Consider the following 23,823-nt stretch of genomic DNA (forward strand, 5'->3'; position numbering starts at 1 on the left):
AGACAATTTTATATCAATATATGAAACACTAGAGGCAAATATTTCATTAATAAATATAGAGAAATAACAATTTATAAGTCAATGGTAGAATACTAGGAAATATCGGGGAAAAAACAAAATTTAATGTAGATAATTGAAATCCTAATTTATGGTAACTTTTCACTTGCCTGTAAAATCTGTGACATTTTCCATCAATGTTTCTAGAGGAATTTTCCCTTAAACTATAGGAGAAGATCAAAATCACAGTATATTATATTATAGATCTTATATGTTATAGACCTTATATATTATATAGATCTAATATATTATGATAGAATGCAAAACTTTGTGGAAAAACATAGAAACAACTATAATAGTTGCACTTGCTATGTGTCAGGCCCCATTCTAATTGCTTTATATATTTATTTAACAAATATTTTTAATACACTTTCCAGATTAGTATTCTACCCAATTTTTATTTTAAGACAAGCATGTATAAGAAGAAAATTCAAAACATGAAAACCATACAATTGCAATGATGCAATATGGCCTATAATAGCTCAGATTTATTTGTGTTAGTAAGAGGAAGTTATTCAGAAGTTGAGTGTGTCTAAAGAATCTGCATTCTTGCATCCAAAATTGGAAAGATTACTAACCATGATACTTGTAGAGAGGATAAAAGTTACACATATCACACATATAAAAAAACTTTTAATTTTGTTAACTGGATACTCATAAACTTAAATGACATTTTCTATGTTTTAGTCATTGATGTGTACCACCATACTGCTCTTGGGGCTTCCCTTCTCCTTATGGAAAAGGCATTTCTTCCCTCAAAGGTTCTTTTAAATAAACTCTCTCCAGGGTTAACCAGTGTATCTGATAGTATGCTTACCACCAATGTGCATGTTTTTAGCCAGATCTTTAAGTTCCGTATCTGCAAGCTTGATCCCCAGGTTGCTCAGAGTGGTGTCCAGGTTGTTGATATTGACCTTCCCACCTAAGAAAAATAAGTCCATAAAGAATATTGACTCCAAAAGAGAAGTTTTTATATTCTTTTGATATACATAACCCATTGTGAATTTCTTAAGCAGATAATTTCTCATAAAATTTGCACACTATTTCAGACAGGTTATATACTTACTAAAGCCTATAAAAGGATTCCCTCAAACCTACTATCTGTCTAAAGTAAAGATTATTTCATTCTAAAGTGAAAAAAAGTAAATTAGTTAATGTTCAACAACTTTAGCACAGAGATCAAATATTTTAAGCCATCAACTACAAAGTTATTATTAAGGCTACTTTCCTTGAGACTTTTCTTGGAGACCAGCCTACACAACACAAGGTTTTAGATGGTATTCAATACTGAAATTAGTTTGAGAGGGATGCCTGGGTGGCTCAGAGGTTGAGTGTCTGACTTCAGCTCAGGGCATGATCCTAGAACTGCTGGATTGAGTCACTCATTGGGCTCCCTGCAGGGAGCCTGCTTCTCCCTCAGCCTGTGTCTCTGCCTCTCTATGTCTCTCATTAATAAATTAATAAAATCTTTTAAAAAGAGAAATTAGGTTGAGAAAGAGAGTGAGGTACAGAAATAGAGGCTCAGGGTATGGACAAGTCTCTCATGAAGTAGATGAGAAAGGGATGAAAGAGCTGGAGTTGTGGCCAAAGAGGAGTGTGAAGAGTTTTAATTTGTTTATTTTATAGGATGGGATATGTTGAGTATGTGCATGGGCTGAAAGGAAGGCTTATCCATAGGAGAAGAGGTGGAAAATGGCCAATGGGGTGGGGTCTTAAAGATGTGGGAGAGAGTGGATTCAAGGGCATCCTGGTAAGCCTTGAAGAGGAGAGGTACTCTTCACTCATCCTTTGATACTGGGATAGGTGTGCTTAAAGATATCTCTAAAGGTAGGGATTAGAGATAGAGAGCTGAGGGCTATCACTCTTGCTAGCCTCTATTTTCTTAATGAATAAAAAAAATCTGGTGGGAAAAAATTGGTGTTCAATAAATGCTCTGGGAATTCTGGTACTGAAGGTAAATATTCTTTAGTTCTAAACAACTGTAAGTTGACTTTTGATGAATGAACTTCCAGTTTAGTTTTTTCTATTTATTAAATTTCCTGAATTACTGCTAATCATTTCTATATTTTTTTTGCTATGAAAACTTGAAATTTGATATTTTTCTTCCTAAAACTTTGGAAAATGACAAGAAAGTGTGGTGCTTTACTTCTAAGATAGAACATGAGATTCATCTGCTAAGATAAAGATTGAGCTCTAAAAAAGTATACATTTGCAATCAGTATAAGACAGATGGCAGCAAATTCCTATTTCTGAAACAGTATAAAATGATTCATTTGCACTCTCATTATGTTTCTCACTTACCTTTAAGAGACCTCACACCTTCTAGAAACCTGTTCTTAAAGACCTTGTTATCATCTATAAAAAAGGGCACAATTAAGATCGTAGAGAAATGATGTGGTTTTATACTAAAATTATTTCAGTAAAACTGAGGTTTTCATGATGTGCCCTAGAAATTTCCCCCACTAAAATAAAATTTGAGAGAAAATTAGGGAAAGTTTATTTTATTTTTTGCATATTTTTTATTGGAGTTCGATTTGCCAACATACAGTATAACACCCAGTGCTCATCCCGTCAAGTGCCCCCCCTCAATGCCCGTCACCCAGTCACCTCATCCCCCTGGCTACCTCCCTTTCCACTACCCGTTGTTCGTTTCCCAGAGTTAGGAGTCTCATGTTTTGTCACCCTCTCTGATTTTTTCCCACTCACTTTCTCTCCTTTCCCCTATAATCCCTTTCACTATTTTTTATATTCCCTGTATGAGTGAAACCATGTGATGATTGTCCTTTTCCAATGGACTTCAATCAGCATAATACCCTACAGTTCCATCCATGTTGAAGCAAATGATGGGTATTCATCCTTTCTAATGGCTGAGTAATATCCCTTTGTATATATACACAACATCCTCTTTATCCATTCATTTTTCAATGGACACCAAGGCTCCTTCCACAGTTTGGCTACTGTGGACATTGCTGCTATAAACATTGGGGTACAAGTGTCCCAGCATTTCACTGAATCTGTATCTTTGGGATAAATCCCCAGTAGTGCAATTGTCATAGGGTAGCTCTATTTTTAACTCTTTGAGGAACCTCCACACAGTTTTCCAGAGTGGCTGCACCAGTTCACATTCCCACCAACAGTGCAAGAGGGTTCCCCTTTCTCCACATCCTCTCCAACATTTGTGGTTTCCTATCTTGTTAATTTTCACCATTCTCATGGGTGTGAGGTGGTATCTCATTGTGGTTTTGATTTGTATTTCCCTGATGGCAAGGGATGCAGAGCATTTTCTCATGTGCTTGTTGGCTATGTCTATGTCTTCCTCTGTGAAATTTCTGTTCATGTCTTTTGCCCATTTCATGATTGGATTGTTTGTTTCTTTGCTGTTGAGTTTAATAAGTTCTTTATAGATCTTGGATACTAGCCCTTTATCTGAAAGGTCATTTGCAAATATCTTCTCCCAACCTGTACGCTGTCTTTTAGTTTTGTTGACAGTTACTTTTGCTGTGCAGAAGCTTTTTATCTTGATGAAGTCCCAATAGTTCATTTTTGCTTTTGTTTCCTTTGCCTTCATAGATGTATCTTGCAAGAAATGCTGTGGCTAAGTTCAAAAAGGGTGTTGCCTGTGTTCTCCTCTAGGATTTTGATGGATTATTGTCTCACATTTAGATCTTTCATCCATTCTGAGTTTACCTTTGTGTATGTACGGTGTAAGAGAATGGTCTAGTTTCATTCTTATGCATGTGGCTGTCCAATTTTACCAGCACCATTTATTGAAGAGACTGTCCTTTTTCCAGTGGATGGTCTTTCCTGCTTTGATGAGTATTAGTTGCCCATAGAGTTGAGGGCCCATTTCTGGGTTCTCTATTCTGTTCCATTGATCTATGGGTTTGTTTTTTTGCCAGTACCACACTGCCTTGATGATCACAGCTTTGTAGTACAACTTGAAATCTGGCATTGTGATGCCCCCGGCATTGGTTTTCTTTTTCAATATTCCCCTGGATATTTGGGGTCTTTTATGATTTCACACAAATCTTAAGATGATTTGTTCCAACTCTCTGAAGAAAGTCCATGGTATTTTGATAGAGATGGCACTGAACACGTAAATTGCCCTGGGTAGCATAGACATTTTCACAATATTTATTCTTCCAATCCAGGAGCATGGAATGTTTTTCCATCTCTTTGTGTCTTCCTCAATTTCTTTCAGAAGTGTTCCGTAGTTTTTAGGGTATAGATCCTTTACCTCTTTGGTTAGGTTTATTCCTAGGTATCTTATGCTTTTGGGTGCAATTGTAAATGGAATTGACTCCTTAATTTCTCTTTCTTCAGTCTCATTGTTAGTGTATAGAAATGCCACAGATTTCTAGGCATTGATTTTGTATCCTGCCACATTGCCATTTGCTGTATGAGTTCTATCAATTTTGGGGTGGAGTCTTTTGGGTTTTCTATGTACAGAATCATGTCATCTGCGAAGAGGGAGATTTTGACTCCTTCTTTGCCAATTCGAATGCCTTTTATTTCTTTTTGTTGTCTGATTGCTGAGGCTAGGACTTCTAGTACTATGTTGAAGAGCAGTGGTGAGAGTGGACATCCTTGTCATGTTTCCTGATCTTAGGGGAAAGGCTCTCAGTGTTTCCCCACTGAGAATGATATTTGCTGTGGGCTTTTCATAAATGGATTTTAAGATGCTGAGGAATGTTCTGTCTATTCCTACACTCTGAAAAGTTTTGATCAGGAATGGATGCTGTATTTCATCAAGTGCTTTCTCTACATCTATTGAGAGGATCAGATGGTTCTTGTTTTTTCTCTTGTTGATATGATCTATCACATTGATTGTTTTATGAGTTTTGAACCACCCTGCATCCTATGGATAAATTCCACTTGGTCATGGTAAATAATCTTCTTAATTTACTGTTGGATCCTACTGGCTAGTATCTTGTTGAGAATTTTTATATCTGTGTTCATCAGGGATATTGGTCTATAATTCTCCTTTTTGGTGGTGTCTTTGTCTGTTTTTGGAATTAAGGTGATGCTGGCCTCATAAACGAGTTTGGAAGTATTCTGTTACCTTTCTACTTCAGAACAGCTTTAGTAGAATAGGTATTATTTCTTCTTTAAACATTCGATAGAATTCCCCTGGGAAGCCATCTGGCCCTGGACTTTTGTGTTTTGTGAGGTTTTTGATGACTGCTTCAATTTCTTCCCTGGTTATCAGCCTGTTCAGGTTTTCTATTTCCTCCTGTTCTAGTTTTGGTAATTTATAGTTTTCCAGAAATGTATCCATTTCTTCTAGATTGCCTAATTTATTGGTGTATAGCTGCTCATAATATGTTTTAAAATTATTTGTATTTCCTATATATTGGTTGTGATCTCTCCTCTTTCATTTTTGATTTTATTAATTTGAGTCTTTTCTCTCTCTTTTTTTTTAATAAGGCTAGCTAGGGGTTTATCTATCTTATTCTTTCAAGGAACCAACTCCTGGTTTTGTTGATCTGTTCTACAGTTATTCCAGGCTCTATTTCATTGAGTTCTGCTTGAATATTTATTATCTTTCTTCTTCTGCTTAGTGTAGATTTTATTTGCTGTTGTTTCTCCAGTTCCTTTAGGTGTGAGGTTAGCTTGTGTATTTGAATTTTTTCCAATTTTTTGAGGGATGCTTGTATTGCGATGTATTTCCCTCTCAGGACCGCTTTTGCTGTATCCCAAAGATTTTGAATGGTTGTATCTTCATTCTCATTAGTTACCGTTTTAATTAGAAAAGTTTTAATTCTATTCTAATTTCCTGGTTTACCCATTCATCTTTTAGTAGGATGCTCTTTAAACTCCACGTGTTTGAGTTTCTTCCAGATTTCTTCTTGTGATTGCATTCTTGTTTCAAAGTATTGTGGTCTGAAAATATGCAGGGGACAATCCCAATTTCTTGATATCATTTGAGACCTGTTTTGTGACCCAGTATGTGGTCTATTCTGGAGAAAGTTCCATGCGCACTAGAGAAGAATGTGTATTCAGATGCATTTGGATGTAAAGTTCTGTAAATATCTGTGAAATCCATCTGGTCCAATGTATCATTTAAAGCCCTTGTTTCTTTGGTGATGCTGTGCTTAGAATATATGTCATTTGCAGAAAGTGCCGTGTTGAAGTCTACCAGTATTAGTGTATTATTATCTAAGTATCTCTTTATTTTGGTTATTAACCGATTGATATACTTGGCAGCTCTCACATTAGAGGCATAAATATTCATGATTGTTAGGTACTCTTGTTAGATCCTTTAAGTATGATATAGTGTCCCTCTTCATCTCTTACTACAGTCTTTGGTACTAACTTTAATGATCTGTTATGAAGATGGCTACCCCAACTTTATTTTGAGGACCATTTGAATGGTAAATGGTCCTCCAACCTTTCATTTTCAGGCTGTAGGTGTCCTTAGGTCTAAAAATGAGTCTCTTGTAGACAGCAAATAAATGGGTCTTGCTTTTTTATCCCGTCTGAAACCCTGGGTCTTTTGATGGGATCATTTAGCCCATTCACATTCAGAGTAACTATTGAAAGATATGAATTTAGTGTCATCATAATACCTATTCAGTCCCTGCTTTTGTGGATTATTTATTTGGCCTTCCTCTTTCTTTTACAGGGTCCCCCTTAGTATTTCTTGCAGAGCTGGTTTGGTGGCCACATAATCCTTCAGTTTCTGTCTATCGTGGAAGTTCTTTATATCTCCTTCTATTCTGAAAGAGAGCCTTGCTAGATATAGTATTCTTGGCTGCATGTTCTTCTCATTTAGGACCCTGAATATATCCTGCCAGTCCTTTCTGGCCTTCCAGGTCTCTGTGGAGAGATCTGTTGTTAATCTAATATTTCTCCTCATATAAGTTAGGGATCCTTTGCTGCTTTAAGTATTTGTTCTTTATCTTTGAAATTTGCAAGTTTCACTATTAAATGTTGAGGTGTTGAATGGTTTTTATTGATTTTGGGGTGGGAACCTATCTCCTGGAGCTGAATTCCTGTTTCCCTCCCCAAATTAGGGAAGTTCTCAGCTATGATTTGTTCAAATATGCTTTCTGGCCCTCTGTCCCTCTTGGCGCTTTCTGGAGCCCCAATTATACATAGATTCTTCCTTCTGAGGCTATTATTTATTTCCCTTAACCTTTCCTCATGGTCTTTTAATTGTTTTTCTTTTTTTTTCCCCTCAGCTTCCTTTCTTGTCATCAACTTGTCTTCTATGTTGCTCACTGTTACTTCCACCTCATTAATCTCATCGTTAGGACCTCTAGTTTGGATTGCACCTCATTTAATTAATTTTTAATTTCAGCTTGGTTAGATCTAAATTGTGCAGTCATGAAGTTTCCTGAATCCTTTATGGTTTTTTCTAGAGCCACCAGTAGCTTTATAATTGTGCTTCTGAATTGGCTTTCTGACATCAAATTGTAATTCATAATCTGTAACTCTGTGGCAGAGAGTACTGTTTCTGATACTTTCTTTTGTGGTGAATTCTTCATTCTAGTCATTCTGCTCAGTGCAGAGTGGCTGTTGAGTGGGCTGAGTCAAGAACCTCAACCATGACCTAAGTAAATTTCACCCTAGATGATTCTTGTTAGGAGCGAAAACCCCAGGGGATCCCTGGGTGGCTCAGCGGTTTATCACCTGCCTTTGGCCCAGGGCGCAATCCTGGAGTCCTGGGATTGAATCTCACGTCGGGCTCCCAGCATGGAGCCTGTTTTTCCCTCCTCCTGTGTCTCTGCCTCTCTCTCTATGTCTATCATGAATAAATAAATAAATAAATAAATAAATAAATAAATAAATAAATCTTAAAAAAAAAAAAAAAGAAGTGAAAACCCTTCTCTCTGTAGCATTCCAGCTGTTCTCTTTTTAAATCTCAGGTCGAATTCGTAGGTGTTCTGGGTGATTTGAAAGTTATGTAGTTAAGTTGGTGGGACAGGTCAGTTGAGGACCCCTACTCTTCTGCCATCTCACCCTGCCTCCAGTAAAGTTTATAATATGGTAAATCTATTCAAAATTTGGCACACAAGGCACCATATATTATGCACAATTTCTTTTGTTAATAGCACCTCTCACCTCTTAGCCCCTTCCAGTTTAACATGCCTCTTTCCCTGACTTCCCACATTTGCCTGTAGGTATCTACAAGGTAAGGGTAGCCTCAGAAATGTTTTCCCCTCAATGGTATGAGTCAACGTGATGTAGATGTTTATTCTAAAACTGAAAGTTAAACATAGATGGAAATTTCCCTCAGGAATAAGTGAACATTTAAATTATTTTGATATGGGCATTTATTTATTTATTTATTTTTGCATCTTAGCAAAGGGGGATAGCTTGAGTTTTTAAAAAAGCTTAGAAGGAAACAAAACAAATGAACATAGGGGAACAAAAGAGCAAAACCAAGAAACAGACTCTTAGCTATAGGTAACAAACTGTTGGTTACCAAAGGGGAGAAGGATGGAGGGAATGTGTGAAATAGGTGATGGGGATTAAGGAGTACACTTGTGATGAACACAGGGTGATATATGGAAGTGTTGAATCACAAAATTCTACACCTGAAACTAATATTACACTGTATGCTAACTAATCGGAAGTTAAATTTTAAAATTTTAAAGAAAAGTTTATAAAACTCTCACATTAGTATTTGAAATGCTTACCATTGAAAGGCAGGTTTTTCATCAGCTTCAAATGTTCCTTATCTGTGAACTCTATTCCCATATTTTTCAGAATAGTTTTTACATATTTGACATCAACCTCCCCTCCTTAAAAAAAGACAGATATCATTACACATAAAAATTTAAAGAATCTAATGATTCCAAATAGCGATAATTAATCTATGCCTATGTAGCTTGAATATGTAGAGAATGAAGAGCAAAGGCCAATGAGACCTCTCCAAGTATACTGACTATGACATTCACAGGAAAAGAACTTAATTTTTAAATATAACAAAAGAAGTGACAATGGCAAGGCAATTCTGAACCCAGTGAAATTTTTTTTTAAGATTTTATTTATTTATTCATAGACACAGAGAGGCAGAGACACAGGCAGAGGGAGAGGGAGACGCATGCTCCATGCAGGGAGCCCGATGTGGGACTCGATCCTGGGTCTCCAGGATCACACCCCAGGCTGCAGGTGGCGCCAAACCGCTGCACCACCCGGGCTGCCCTGAACTCAGTGAAACTTATGTTATGTATTTGTCTATTCAATTAGAATTATTATAAATTATTCAAATAATTTTATCAATAAGGTAAGATCTGTTTAGTCTCATTTTTGTAAGTTTTCTATAGTCTTTACTAAAATTCTACTTCATATGTTATTTTACTAATATAGAGTTTGGCTGTTCTAGAAAAAGAAGAGCAAAATATATAAATAAAAAATCTACCAGAAAATAAATGAATTGCTAGTAATTTAATCAATAAGGAAATAAATGCCACAACTAAATGGCAATTGAGGGATAATGATAAAATATAATTACTATAAATACTAAATGGTTTAGATTGATATTTTCTCACTTACCTGTAGTAGCTTTTACTCCATCCATCACCTCTTTCAGACCAATCATCCCATTAGCTACAAGAAAAAGCACAATGCAAATGTCAGAAGTGCAGAACACAAATTTAAAAAATATATTTTGTGGAAACAATTCCATTAAAAATTTCTTATATTTTCATTTTACCTGAGACCATTTATTAAATCCCTCTCAGGGAGTTAAGATGATTTCCATTAATACAACGGTCTCTTATATCTGAGAAATTGGGTTAGGAAAAGTGCTCTTTCTTGTGTTTTCAGATGCCATTATAAGCCATAGTTGAAGATACTATTGGGGTTGGCCAGGTATTCTGGAAACTTTGTGTACCAAAAAACAGCTGAGGAAGGGGCCATTAATCTAGCTTGGTATGTTCTAAGATTGTTTCCTGCAGGAGATAATGCATGAACTATATTAATGTATCAGAACCGCTGATCTGACTATGGAGGGATGCAAGAGATTTCACATGGAGGAGAAGTGAAGAAAAGGGAAAAGTCTAGGGACATCATGCTATGCATGTGAGACTACAAATAGTTCAACATGGCTTGAACAGAAGGAAAATGAGAGGAGATATATCCAGACAGGCAGATGGAGATTGAATGTCTCATGCACTACGATAAGAATCTTTGAATTCATATTAGAGTGAAGACTTCGGTAGACAGAAGGATAGATAGAATAATGGGCCTATTGACTTCTCTATAAATAGATGTTCATATCCTTATTATTTTGGTTTCTTATCATCCAGACCTATTAGAATCCTAATATCCTCTGCAATTCTTGGTATACATAAGAAAGGTGATACTATTTTAGATTAATTATAATGAAGATCCAAGATTTATTCTGACTTTGAAATTAGGTTCTCTGCCAAGTATCCATTGATAAACGAGTGGATAAAGATGTGGTACACACACGCACATACAAGGGATATTATTCAGCCATAGAAAAGGATGAAATCTTGCCATTTGCAGTAACATGGATGGAGAATATAATGCTAAGTGAGATAAGTCACGCAGAGAAAGACAAATACCATATGATGTCACTCATCTGTAATATTTTAGAAACAAAACAAAGGAACAAAGAAAAAAAAGGAGGGGGAGAGACAAATCAAGAAACAGACTCTTAACTATAGGGAATAAACTGATGGTTAGCTGAGGGGAGGTGGCTGGAGGGGATGGGGGATATAGGTGAAAGGGATTAAAGAGTACACTTAGCAAGATGAGCACTGAGTAATGTCTCCAATTGTTGAATCACTATATTATATATCTGAACTAATATAAATTGTATGTAAAATATACTGTAATTAAAATAAAAAACCTTAAATTAAAAAGATTGGGCTCTCCTCAAACCTTTCTAACATGTGTCTGCCAATTACATATATTTTTAAACATATCAGATACAAAGAAAAAATAAAAAGATGCCCTGAGGATATCTGTAGTGCTCACCATCAATTTGTAGGTTTTTTGGTAGCTTTGAAAGTTTCTCTTCTGTGAGTTCAATTCCTAATTTTTTAAGAGTGTTGTCCAGGTTGTTTACATGAAACTTCCCCCCTTAGGAAAGAGACAATGTAGGAATATGAAAAAAAAGTGTATTATACCAAAATTTTACATGCATATCAACATTCTATTTATTGTTTGTTTGTTTAAGGTGAGGTGATGAATGTGGTAATCATTTTGCAATGTAATAGTGTATCAAATCATCATACCGTATACTTTAAACCTACATGTTATATGTCAATTATGTATCAATAAAGTTGATAAAGAAAAGAATATCCTATGGCCAACTGACTGAGGAAGAAAAAATACTGAATCCGAGCCATTTTGGCTTCCTGTTGCTGTGAATCTATGAGAAAAGGATGACTTTACTGGTTAAAGTGATTTATTCCCCTGACCATCAGGGAATAAATACACTCTGAGAATATAGATAAATATGTCTAGAATATAGGACATCTGATGATATTCTATTGTCTTTTGATTAATTGTAAATTAAACAACCTAATACAATGCAGACAGGTCTGATAATGACCCTTATCCCTCAGGAACAAAATTTAGGATCACCTACCAGGTAAGGAAGTAGGAGAAGCCAAAGTTCTTGGTGAGAAAAAGAGCAATATGGAATGGGAGTGGGAAAAGAAAGATATATACTAGCTACAACTACATGACAGGTTGCTAAAGGACTGCATAGGATTATAATAGTCATGAGTATATCTATATTATTTGATATAGATATACTTGTGGATATTTTAACCAATTCCTTTCTTTTTATCTCCTATTTCCTCACATCTACAAAGGATTTGTGAACAGTATTAGCCTTATATATCATTGTTTAAGTTACAGGATGCCAAGGAAGAATGTGAGTCAATTAGAAAATAAACATAACCTAGAGAAGGAGAGAATGATAGTTGGGATTTTGAAACATCTTCTGAGAAGAGTGTTAGCATAGTAGTTTTGGTTGTATGAGAAATGGTTATTACTGTTTTTTAAAGATTTTTAAAAGTTTATTTATTCATGAGAGAGAGAGAGAGAGAGAGGCAGAGACACAGGCAGAGGGAGAAGCAGGCTCCATGCCAGGAGCCCGACGCAGGACTCGATCCCGGGGCTCCAGGATCACGCCCTGGGCCAAAGGCAGGTACCAAACCACTGAGCCACCCAGGGATCCCGGTTATTACTGTTTTTATTAGAAATATTAAAAAGGCTAAAAGATATATACATGGATGCTTAGTTGCCAAGGGGTGGTTGATGGTTCACTTTTACTATGTCATATTAGCTAAGCTGTAATTATATTCTATGATTTCCCTTCCCTATAGAGTTCTGGCTTGCCACAGAATATTTTGCATGAGATTTGGAAGGTACAAATGAAGAAGCTGCTATTATACTCTAAAAATCAGCATCAGGGGCTCCTGGGTGGCTCGATTGGTTAAGCATCTGACTTTTGATTTTGGCTCAGGTCATGATCTCAAGGAGGTGAGAACGAGTCCTGCATTGGGCTCCACACTTGGTATAGAGTCTGCTTAAGATTCTCTGTCTCTCCCTCTGACCTCCCTCCTACCCCTCTGCCTTCCGCTCCCCCCCCACTGCCCAGGCTCACAGGCACATGCTCAGTCTCTCAAAAAAATTTACAAAAAATAAGTAAAGCTCATTGTCAGGTTCTAGGTGCCATTACAGCTCATGATATTATTCTTAACCTTCTGGATTGCTTTGTTGACATGAGTTGGAAGCCAGGCCTACAATCTTCTGGCTCCTCCCACTTCTCCTAATCTTGGGTTAAGTACATATACATCTCCATGGGGAATGTATATGTGCTTGTATTCACTTGTACTCTTTTTTAAAAAAATATTTTATTTATTTATTTTAGAGAAAGAGAGAAAGAGTAGAGGAAGAGCAGAGAGAGGACAAGCAGACTCTGCACTAAGTGCCGAGCTCAACACTGGGCTTGATCCCAGGACCCTGAGACCATGACCTCAGCTGAAATCAAGAGTCAGACACTCAACTAACTGAGACACCCACCCAGGTGCCCTATCAGGTCACTTGTATGCTTCAGGATGGGGGGAAATAAGACTGACATGGATTCCAGTTTGTCTTCATGCGTTCTAGTTTTCTTTTGTTTTCTCCAACTCTTTCATGTCCAATTTTTCCTCCTGAGTACTGATCCTGCTGACTGTAGTGATTTCAGGACTTCAGGCCCACCAACAAAAGCAGAGGTGACAGCTTTCACAGACTTCTTCACCAGCTCTCACAATTATATATAATCTAATCCTTATAATAAATCTCTTATTCCATGTCATTCATCATGATTTTGCTTCCCCAACCAAGCCCTAATGGATATAATAATCATAAATTCTATCAAAGTAAAACAGAAAAAAAGAAAAATGTATTTTTAGTGTTTGTATACTTACCTTTCAACAAAGCTAAAATCCCAAATAGACTTGTCCAAGTATGGAGAAAGTCAATAAAACAGTTAAAATTAGAGCTTGTCTTAGTAAAAAGCTTGTATAATAAAACAAATTAAGAGGTTGAAGCCAGTGGAACTGTAGACAACCAATATAATACTTGTATGCAATAAATAGAGGGTATGAATATATATATTTTTGCTTGAGTTTCTATGTTAGAGCTGACTCAATTCCTTGAATAAGCCTAATACTTCACTTTATGCTGTGACTTTCTATGTTTGATTGCTTTTTTGTGGGGGAGGGGTATACAGATTTGAAAAAAATGCAAGAGTATATGGAATTTCCTACAAGATAAACTATATGCTGTTATCAGTTAAAATGTAGATAGACTGAAAGAATCATAAATAAGGAATGATACCAAAGTAAGGAGCCGGGATTTGTAACTGAACGGCGGTCAAGTTGGAGAATGTCATAAAATACAATTTTTACTTCGGTTTCTTACCACTGAGAGACTTCATACCCTTCAGCAACCCATTTTGATATACCTTTCCAGCAGCTGTAAGAAAAGTCATAATTCATGTTAGGGCGAAGCTAACATGGAATCACAAAAATGGCATGAATTAAATAATTTCAGAAATAGTATTTTAAGAAACGTTATCTCTTATTTTTAGTTTATTTCATCTAATATAGTGAAGTTTAGAAATAGAAACTTCTCTCATGGTGACAAATATTCCTATTCCAGTACCTGAGGGAGTCTACTTGCTTAAACATGAATATAGCTTCCCTTTCTTTTTTTATTCTTTCATTTTTTATTTAAATTTAATTTAGTTAACATAGAATGTATGTTACTACTATGTACTACTGTCTACTTCAGGGTAGAACTTAGTGATTCATCAGTTGCATATAACACTCAGTGTTTATTATATCAAGTGACCTCCTTAATGCCCATTGCCTAGTTACCCCATCCCCCTCTTCCCTCCCCTCCCCTCGAGCAACACTCAGTTTGTTTCTTATAGTTAAGAGTCTCTTATGGTTCATCTCCCCCTCTGTTTTTATCTTATTTTATTTTTCCTTCCTTTCCTCTATGTTCATCTCTTTTGTTTCTTAAATTCACATGAGTTAAATAAAAAAGGATTACCCTTTCCTTTTATTTATGCTTTCTATATTTTTTTCTTCATGGATTGCCAATCTTTTCTCTTCTCATGATATAAACAAATTAGAGGCTTGATGAGTAACAAAATGTTTAGCTGTTAATGTCAACTCTCATCTGAAGAGTTACTTAACTTCCATTATAAATTCTAAGACAGGTTGCTATATAACTTAGAATTCACTTTAATATTTTTTCTTTTGTGTTTTTGGAGGAAAATAAACAGAAATGAAGTTGGAGATATTCACATTGACCTAAAGACCCACAAAAGACCTCCATGGCACCTCTATGATATCTCACCATCAATTGGCAATGTTTTCAGCAGCTTCTCTTTTTCCTTATCTGTGAGCTCAATCCCCAGGCTTCCCAGGAAATTCTTCTGGGTCACTAGAATCAATCTTCCCACCTTTCAAGAGAGGGGAGGGTACACATAAGAGCTTTAGGTACTCTCATATTATCTCAAGTTATAAAATATGCTCTCTGCAGCTTAATGATATCCAAAATTCAAGATGAAGAGTTAGGAAAAGATATTCTCAGTCGTAGACTCATTGAGCATGTCCTATGGTATTTATTAAATACTGATTTAAATAAAAATTAAAAGAGTTTTTGCTAAAGTTGGAAAAGACAATTTCCAGAATAAAATCTGAGGAGTGAATTAAGATAATGCTGATTTGTATTTGAATTACTCTTCAAAGCATTTGATTGTTTTGGTGAGAATTATTGATGATTTAAGTGAATATATTATCTCAATCTTTTATAAACTTTACCATATACATTTCTAGATTATGTTCATCTAAATATTCGTGACATGAAGCATATTACTTGCACAAACAACAGAAAACTTAGGATTTAAAATTGACATGTAGTCTTGTATTCTATTGCAGAAGCCTTCTTAATGCCAATCCAAGGGGCCTTAGATGCATGTATTTAATAAGGAAACATCAGACTTTAGTGAGATACTAGAAATGCCACTGAAAAAAACTAATATAAAGGACTGAAACCCTAGATTTACCTTAATTTCTCACTTACCTGTGAAATTAGCCTTCCCTTCATTCATCAGTCTTTTAAGTGAAATCCTATCATCCGTAGGACAAAAGTCAAAGTCATATTGAGATTAAAAAGACTCACAAAATACTGCGAAAGAGAACATAGGAATAAAGATAACAAATCCTCGTTTACTATGTGACAGGCATTATCTTAAGTGCCTTATATATGCTTATTTAAGAAATATTTACTGAATAATATTTTTCTAGGATATGGATTTATTCAATTTTATTGTTTTATTATTAGAAAGAAAAGCTTAAATATAAAAGTATACCATTTCAATAATATAAAGTTTACTTATAGTTCTATAATATTTCAAACCCCTATGTGTTAGTAATGGGAAGGAATTCAGAAGTACCACCATCGAAGTGGCCTACATTTTTCTACTCAAAATGTGGAAGACTGTTTTCTAGTAACCATAATATAGATAATGAACATAAAAGACATACATACAAAGTGCAATGCTTTCATGTTGATTTTGGTAACTGCCTGCTTATATGTTGGTTACATGCTTTGTCTGTATTTATAGCTTCTTGATTACTATCAGGGTAGATTACCATTCCTAATGCCCCTTTCCCTTGGACCGCTGTCTGTGGTTCTTATACTTAAGCTCCCTCGGCATGCACCTATAGTATCGGAAAACTTGCTCACCATCAGCAGGGAAATTTTTAGTCAGAGCCTTAAGGTCTTTATTTGAGATCTTGACTCCCATATTATCCAGTATAGCACTCAAGTCGTTGGTATAGATCTTCCCATCTAAAGAAAGAGAAAGTCCAGGAAGAAAATTATGTAACTCCAAAGAAGAGTTTTGTTTTTTAAAATATTATTTATTTATTCATTCATTCATTCATTCATCCATTCACTCATGAGAGACATATAGAGAGAGGCAGAGACATAGGCAGAGGAAGAAGCAGGCTCCGTGTAGGGAACTTGATATGGGACTCAATCCCAGGACCCCAGGATCACACCCTGAGCCAAAGGCAGATGCTCAACCACTAAACCACCAAGGAGCCTCCCAAAAAGGTTTTTAATTCTTTAGAGACACAAACCCTGTTGTGAATTTCATGAACTATATGTCTGTGTTCATAAAGATTGTATATAATTTCAGGGGGGCCATGTATTCTCTGAAGCCTATTCATAGACACCCCCCCTCAGTAATAGAATTAATAATGCCTGTAAAGTGTCAAAAAAAACCCCATCAATTTTAGAACAAGAGACTAAGGACTTTATGTCTACAGAGAATGTCAACTATGCATTAGAATTAAGGTCACTTCTCTTGAGACTTGTCTTGGGGACCAGAGTATTAAACACAAAGTTTTAAACAGCACTGAATAAATATTGAGTGAATTCTATTCTGGATGGAAACATGTTTTACTTCTGAACAATATTTTGTTATTTGTTCAGAAGTAAAGTAGTAACTATATTTAATTGGATATAATAAAGAAGTAATAATATTTAATTTGATGTAATAAAGAAGTAACAATACTTTTTGATGACCAAACTCCCAGTTTAGTATTTATTGGCAGCTGGTTAAATTCCCTGAGTCACTGCTAATCTTTTCTGCTACATTATGCTGTGCAAACTTGATATTGGAGGGGACAGGTGACTTGACTTCATCAAGATAAGAAGCTTTGCAAAGCAAAAGATACCGTCAACAAAACTTAAAGACAACCTACAGAATGGGAGAAGACATTTGCAAATGACGTATCAGATAAAGGGCTAGTTTCCAAGATCTATAAAGAACTTATTAAACTCAACAGGAAAGAAACAAATAATCCAATCATGAAATGGGCAAAAGACATGAAGAGAAATCTCACAGAGGAAGACATAGACATGGCCAACATGCATATGAGAAAATGCTCTGCATCACTTGCCATCAGGGAAATAAAAATCAAAACCACAATGAGATACCACCTCACACCAGTGAGAATGGGGAAAATTAACAAAGCAGGAAACAACAATTGTTGGAGAGGATGTGGAGAAAGGGGAACCCTCCTGCACTGTTGGTGGGAATGTGAATTGGCACAGTCACTCTGGAAAACTGTGTGGAGGTTCCTCAAAGAGTTAAAAATATATCTGTCCTATGACCCAGCAATTGCACTGCTGGGGATTTATCCCAAAGATACAGATGCAATGAAATGCTGGGACACCTGCACCGCGATGTTTATAGCAGCAATGTCCACAATAGCCAAACTGTGGAAGGAGCCTCGGTGTCCATCGAAAGGTGAATGGATAAAGAAGATGTGGTATATGTATACAATGGAATATTACTCAGCCATTAGAAACGACAAATACCCACCATTTGCTTCGACATGGATGGAACTGGATGGTATTATGCTGAGTGAAATAAGTCAATCGGAGAAGGACAAACATTATATGGTCTCATTCATTTGGGGAATATAAAAAATAGTGAAAGGGAGTAAAAGGGAAAGGAGAAAAAATGAGTGGGAAATATCAGAAAGGGAGACAGAAAATGAAAGACTCCTAACTTTGGGAAACGAACTAGGGGTGGTGGAAGGGGAGGTGGGTGGGGCGTGGGGGTGACTGGGTGACGGGCACTGAGGGGGGCACTTGACGAGATGAGCACTGGGTGTTATTCTATATGTTGGCAAATTGAACACCAATAAAAAATAAATTTATATAAAAAAACTTGATATTGGATATTTGTTTTCTTGAAAAGTTTGGCAAAATCTTGAGAAAGTGGAAGACTTTCTTCCTGGATTCAAAGTAAAAGATTGGCAGCTAAAGTGAAGCTTGATCTTCAGTGGTAGCATACATTTGCAATCAGTATATGTGAGATAGCAGTATTCACTAACATCTTGGAAACAATATAAATGCAAGGATCCCATTTGTCTGCACTTTCATTATGCTGCTCACATACCTTTTAGAGACTTCAGAACTTCTCTCAACCTGTTTTGAAAGATCTTGTCATCATCTATAAGAAAAGGCAGAATTTAAATTGCAGAGAAATGTGGAAAATGATTAGAATATTGTTAGGAAAAGTGACTTTTCAGGACATTTCTCTTATAATAAAATTTGAGAGAAAACTGGGTGAAATTAACACACCAAGCATTCTACAACACTCATGCCTCTTTTCTTTCCCCAATTCTGCTTTATTCATTTCTAAACAATCCTTTTCTTCTTTCCCCAAATCCCAGATTAACACCCCCCCTTTTTTCATTCTTGATAATAGCACTCATCATAATGGAAATGCTGTTTCCCAATCGAAAAGTAAAACTGTGTAATAGGGATTCATTTCAGGTATAAATGGATGTTCTAAAAAAATTTTTTTAAAGATGAACTTTCTATTTCCTTGAGCTGAGAAAATGAAGATAATTTTAGAGGTTCTCAAGACACAGAAATCGAAAACCTCTTTCTGGTTATATCAGTATTTAAAATGCTTACTCTTAGAAGGAAAATGTTGGACCAGGTTCAAGGATTCTTTATGTTTGAGCTCTATCCCCATGGTTTTCCAGGGCAGTTTTCACACTGTTGGGATCTGCCTTTTCTCCTTAATAAAAGGATTAAAATAATGACATCCATGGAATTGATGTACAATTGAACAATTTCAAATAATGAAACTAAATTATGATCCCTATACAAAATGAGTACAAGCTGGGGAAAGTGAGGATCTCTGAGCTCTGACCAAATAAATAGAAGTAATGTCATTCATGGAAACATAATTGGTTTTCTAAAGGCTAATAAGAGAGGGCACTCTCACTGGTAACCATGAGAATATATTCTGTAGGACTTCTAACTATGGAGAACATAATTAACCAAGGGCCACACCTTCTGTCTTAAAATTAATCTGTGTTTTTTTGCACTAAGGCCATACCTACCATTGGCACTGGCCAAGGACTGGATGCAGCATAGATACTAAGAGAGCCCTGTTCCTGAGGGAGATGGGATGATGACTTTGACCTTAGGGTTTTTTTTTCTTTTCTTTTCTTTTCTTTCTTTTCTTTTCTTTTCTTTCTTTTCTTTTCTTTTCTTTTTCCTTTCCTTTCCCTTCTCCTCCTCCTCCTCCTCCTCCTCCTTCTTCTTTCACTGATTTTATTTATTTATTTGAGAGAGTGAGTGAGAGAGAGAGAGAGAGAGAGAGCATGCACAAGTGAGTGCACACATGAATGGGGTGGAAGAGCAGAGGACAAGGGAGAAGTAGACTCCCCGTTAAACAGGGAGCTCAATGTAGGACTGGACACTAGGACCCCAAGATCATGACCTGAGCCAAAGGCAGACACTTAAACAAACCAAGCCACCCAAGTGCCCCTAACCAGAGGATTCTTGAAAGCAGTATTGCCAGATCATCTTTGGACTGAATTGCAATCTAGGATGCTTCCACCCAACCTTTTCTTCCTCTTTCCTTCACTTGGTGTCAGATTTGCATTGCAGTCTGACAGCCTCCCAGCATTTTCATGTTTCCTCCTTATTTTCTCTTAGGCAGACATTTCCCCTAATAATGTCCTTCATGTTTAATCCTTCCTTGGTTTCTTGGAAGGCCTGGACTAACAAACTCAAAATGATAATGACAAAAAATGGGCATTATAAATCTCTTTTGTTAATTAGCAAACTGCAAACAGCTTATCCTAATAATTCTATCGACATGAAGAACCTATCACGTCTTCTTTAAGTGATTACCAGAGTCTTTTCCAAAGATCATTTCACCTTTTATTGCAAATTCTGGCTGTCTTATTTTTTTTAATATCTTATTTATTTGACAGAAGTGAGAGCAAGTGCGCGAGAGCACAAGCAGGGGGAGTGGCAGGCAGAGGGAGATGGAGAAGCAGGCTCTTTGCTGAGCAGAGAGCCCTACAGGAGGTTCAATCATAGGACCCTGGTCTCATGACTTGTGCTGAAGGCAGATGCTTAACCAACTGAGCCACCCTGGTGCCTCATGGCTGTCTTAAAATAAGGAAAATGAACTGTATTAGTGGAAAACACATCAGAAAATACTCCAACTTTTGGATTTCTGGTATGAAAACACTAAACAAATGGCAAAAAAGATAGAATTAGCATATCAATTAAGGCATGAAGAAAAATAATCATTATAAAAAATAGGATCCTATATTTACATTAATTTCTCACTCACCTGTAACAGCTTTTACTCCATCCATCACTTTACTCAGATCAAGTTTTCCATTAGCTATGCAAAGAAGTGACAATTGAGATGTATACTCAATGTCATGAGCTCCAAAAACATATACAAAGGATGCATGTTGATGAAAAATTCCAGATAAGTTCCATTAATATCATAATTTTACCCACACTTTCATTAAATCATTAAATCCTGAATTTCAAGGATTTAAGCTGATCTATATATTTGTAAAAAGATGTCTTAGATATTGGAGTTGCACAAAGGAAAAGGCAATTTTTCCAGTGTTTCTGGATCATTGTTATTGGTCAGCTATCTCGTAACCCTTCAGGTATTGTCATGAGCTGTGAGTGCCACAGATCATATAGGAACCATTAATGCAAATTAGGCTGTTAAATGATTGTATCCTGGAGTATGTAGTGCCTGATCAAGTTAAAATATCAAACTTTAACTAAAAGAAAGGGGCATGCATAAAAAGAGCCTTCTACATGGAAGAGAGGCTGAGAAATGTAAAAAAAAAAAAAACACACACACACAAAAACAAAAAACCACAACACCTCAAAACCTAGGTACAACAAATATAATATATACAACATATATATACATACATACACAATGTATGGAGAACCACAGTCAGTTGAGCATGGCAGAAGAATAAAGTACAGATTTGGGAGAGAAAAGTTCATATAAGAGAGGCAGCAGGTTGAGCTCAGATAATTGAGGGATTTGTAAGCTAATTTAAAAAGCTTAGCTCTTATCTACTAGATTATACAGAATCAGTGAGGGGTTATAAGTTCAGAGATGATATAGACCAATTTGCATTTTATTTTAACTTTATTTAATGTTACATCATAATTGCTTCTAACAAAAGCTTATACTGAAATAAGAGAGTGATGTCATCAAGATGGTGACATAGGTCATTCCCGACTTCAGTCCCCCTCACAAAAAGACCATCTTCCAAGTATCCATAGACAAGACATCATTGGGAAAATCCCAGAATACGGTGGTGAGGCTGAAGCATCTCCCTAAACTACAGAGGCTGAGAAGGACTGCCTTCGAAGGGTGAGAGAATTGGCTGTACTCTGACAGTACTGCCCCTCTCCTGGGCTGGTCCAGTGCTGCACCGAGAGGGCTTCCCAGAGCTACAGTTTCTCTGGTGGGAAAAAGAGCCCGAGGGGAACATCCAGCTCCTTCAGAGTTATAGATTGCTTCCTGCAAGGCCCATCTGGGTCTTGTCTCATAGGTATTGCAGAAGAATCTGTGGAACTTGACCACTGGATTTGACCTCCCTGGGAAGGGGAGCATGGCTTAGAGCAACCAGCCCTTGAATCCTGGCAGACTGTGTTTCTTCTAGCAGCAGTGCCTGAGTAAATAAAAGTGTCTGAGTAAAAAAAAAGACAGTGGCTTTGCCCCTCTGTGGAGACAAGCTGGTGGCCCCTCTGGCCAAAGAACTGTTCTGGGTGATTAGGGTCCCCAGCCAATAAGCCATGATGGCCTTGGAGCCTGTTCTGCCACCCTACCCAGGAGAGGAAGCAAATTTATGACTCCTGCCTACTGCTGGGTATAGCCCTCTGTCCTGCCTGACCAAGAAGCCTATTGGGAGTATCCCAGAGACTGTGTAGGTCACCTTACAGTCCTTCTTGCAGCAGTGCCTGAATGAAGAACTCAGTTGTTGGCTCTGCCCATCTCCAGAGCTGAGCTTGGTGGCACTGCCTGTCTAGGGAAAACAATGGATAGTCCTGTCTGATCAGGTACCCAGCCAATAAGCCATATCAGCAAAGGAGCCTGTACTATAGAGACTCCTGGGCTGGGAAGGACATTCAAAGTCCTAATCATGGATGAATATAGCCTCCAGCTCTGTCTGATCAGGAAGCCTAACCAAAATACCTGGGAAGCTATACAGCCCATCTTAAGGATATGCTTATAATGGTGACTGAGCAGAGCCAAAAAATTTGACAACCTAGAAAAATGGATAAATTCCTAGAAACATATAACCTACTAAGACTGAGTCATCAAGAAATAGAAAATCTGAAGAGACCAATAACAACTAAGGATATTGAGTCAATAATCAAAATTTCCCCAACAAAAGTCCAGGATCAGATGGTTTTATTGGTGAATTTAAAGTAAACATTTAATGAAGAGTTAAGACCAATCCTTCTCAAACTCCAAAATTTAAGGGGACAGAACACTGCCAAGCTCACTTACAAGGTCCATGAGAAAGTAGCTCATCCTCACTAATCATCAGGGAGATGCAAATCAGAATCACAATGAAATATCATCTTCCACCTGTTAGAATGGTTAGTATCAAAAAGACAAGAGATAGCAAGTACTGGCAAGGATGTGGGGGAAAGGGAACCCTTGTGCACTATTGGTGAAAGTGTAAACTGATGCAGCCAATGTGAAGAGTATGAAGTTTCCTCAAAAAATTAAAAAATAGGGGATCCCTGGGTGGTGCAGCAGTTTGGCGCCTGCCTTTGGCCCAGGGCGTGATCCTGGAGACCCGGGATCGAATCCCACATCGGGCTCCCGGTGCATGGAGCCTGCTTCTCCCTCTGCCTGTGTCTCTGCCTCTCTCTCTCTCTCTCTCTCTCAATGTGACTATCATAAATAAATAAAAAATTTAAAACAATTAAAAAATAGAACTATCATATGATCCAGCAATTACACTTCTGTGTATATATCCAAAGTAAAAAAAATTACTATCTTGAAGAGATATCTGTACCCCCACATCCATTGTAGCATAATTTATTTATAATAGCAAAAACATGGAAACAACCTAAGCATCTATCAGTGGATGAATGGATAAAGAGAATGTGGTGTATATATACAATGGAATATTATTCAGTCATAAAAAAGAAGAAAATATACCATATGTGACAACATGGATGGACCTTGAGGGCTAAGTGAAATAAGTCAAAGAAAAGCAAACATTGTATGATCTCCTTTATATGTCTAATATAAAAAACTCAAACTCATGGAAACAGAACAGACTGGTGATTGCCATGGGGCTGGAGTGTGGGGGAAATTGGTAAAGGTGGTCAAAATTACAAACTTCTACTTATAATATAAATAATTTCTGGGAT

The 23,823-nt window shown here is 36.8% G+C and overlaps 1 protein-coding gene across 1 annotated transcript in view; it reads right to left on the reverse strand.

The window, feature by feature from the left end:
• LOC112652935 (uncharacterized) overlaps nucleotides 1-23,823 on the reverse strand; it is a 31,890-nt gene that overhangs the window by 674 nt on the left and 7,393 nt on the right. Inside the window, exons 6-16 of the mRNA XM_049114620.1 lie at nucleotides 18,530-18,583; nucleotides 16,300-16,404; nucleotides 15,634-15,738; nucleotides 14,905-15,010; nucleotides 13,960-14,013; nucleotides 11,014-11,118; nucleotides 9,562-9,615; nucleotides 8,703-8,807; nucleotides 2,359-2,412; nucleotides 875-979; nucleotides 168-221 (exon numbers count right to left, since the gene is read on the reverse strand). Coding sequence (XP_048970577.1) covers nucleotides 217-221; nucleotides 875-979; nucleotides 2,359-2,412; nucleotides 8,703-8,807; nucleotides 9,562-9,615; nucleotides 11,014-11,118; nucleotides 13,960-14,013; nucleotides 14,905-15,010; nucleotides 15,634-15,657 — 612 coding nt within the window. The 5' untranslated portion in view covers nucleotides 15,658-15,738; nucleotides 16,300-16,404; nucleotides 18,530-18,583 and the 3' untranslated portion in view covers nucleotides 168-216. The remainder of the gene's footprint in view (nucleotides 1-167; nucleotides 222-874; nucleotides 980-2,358; nucleotides 2,413-8,702; nucleotides 8,808-9,561; nucleotides 9,616-11,013; nucleotides 11,119-13,959; nucleotides 14,014-14,904; nucleotides 15,011-15,633; nucleotides 15,739-16,299; nucleotides 16,405-18,529; nucleotides 18,584-23,823) is intronic.

This window comes from Canis lupus, chromosome 9 (genome assembly GCF_003254725.2).
Source record: "Canis lupus dingo isolate Sandy chromosome 9, ASM325472v2, whole genome shotgun sequence".
NCBI lineage: Eukaryota > Metazoa > Chordata > Mammalia > Carnivora > Canidae > Canis > Canis lupus.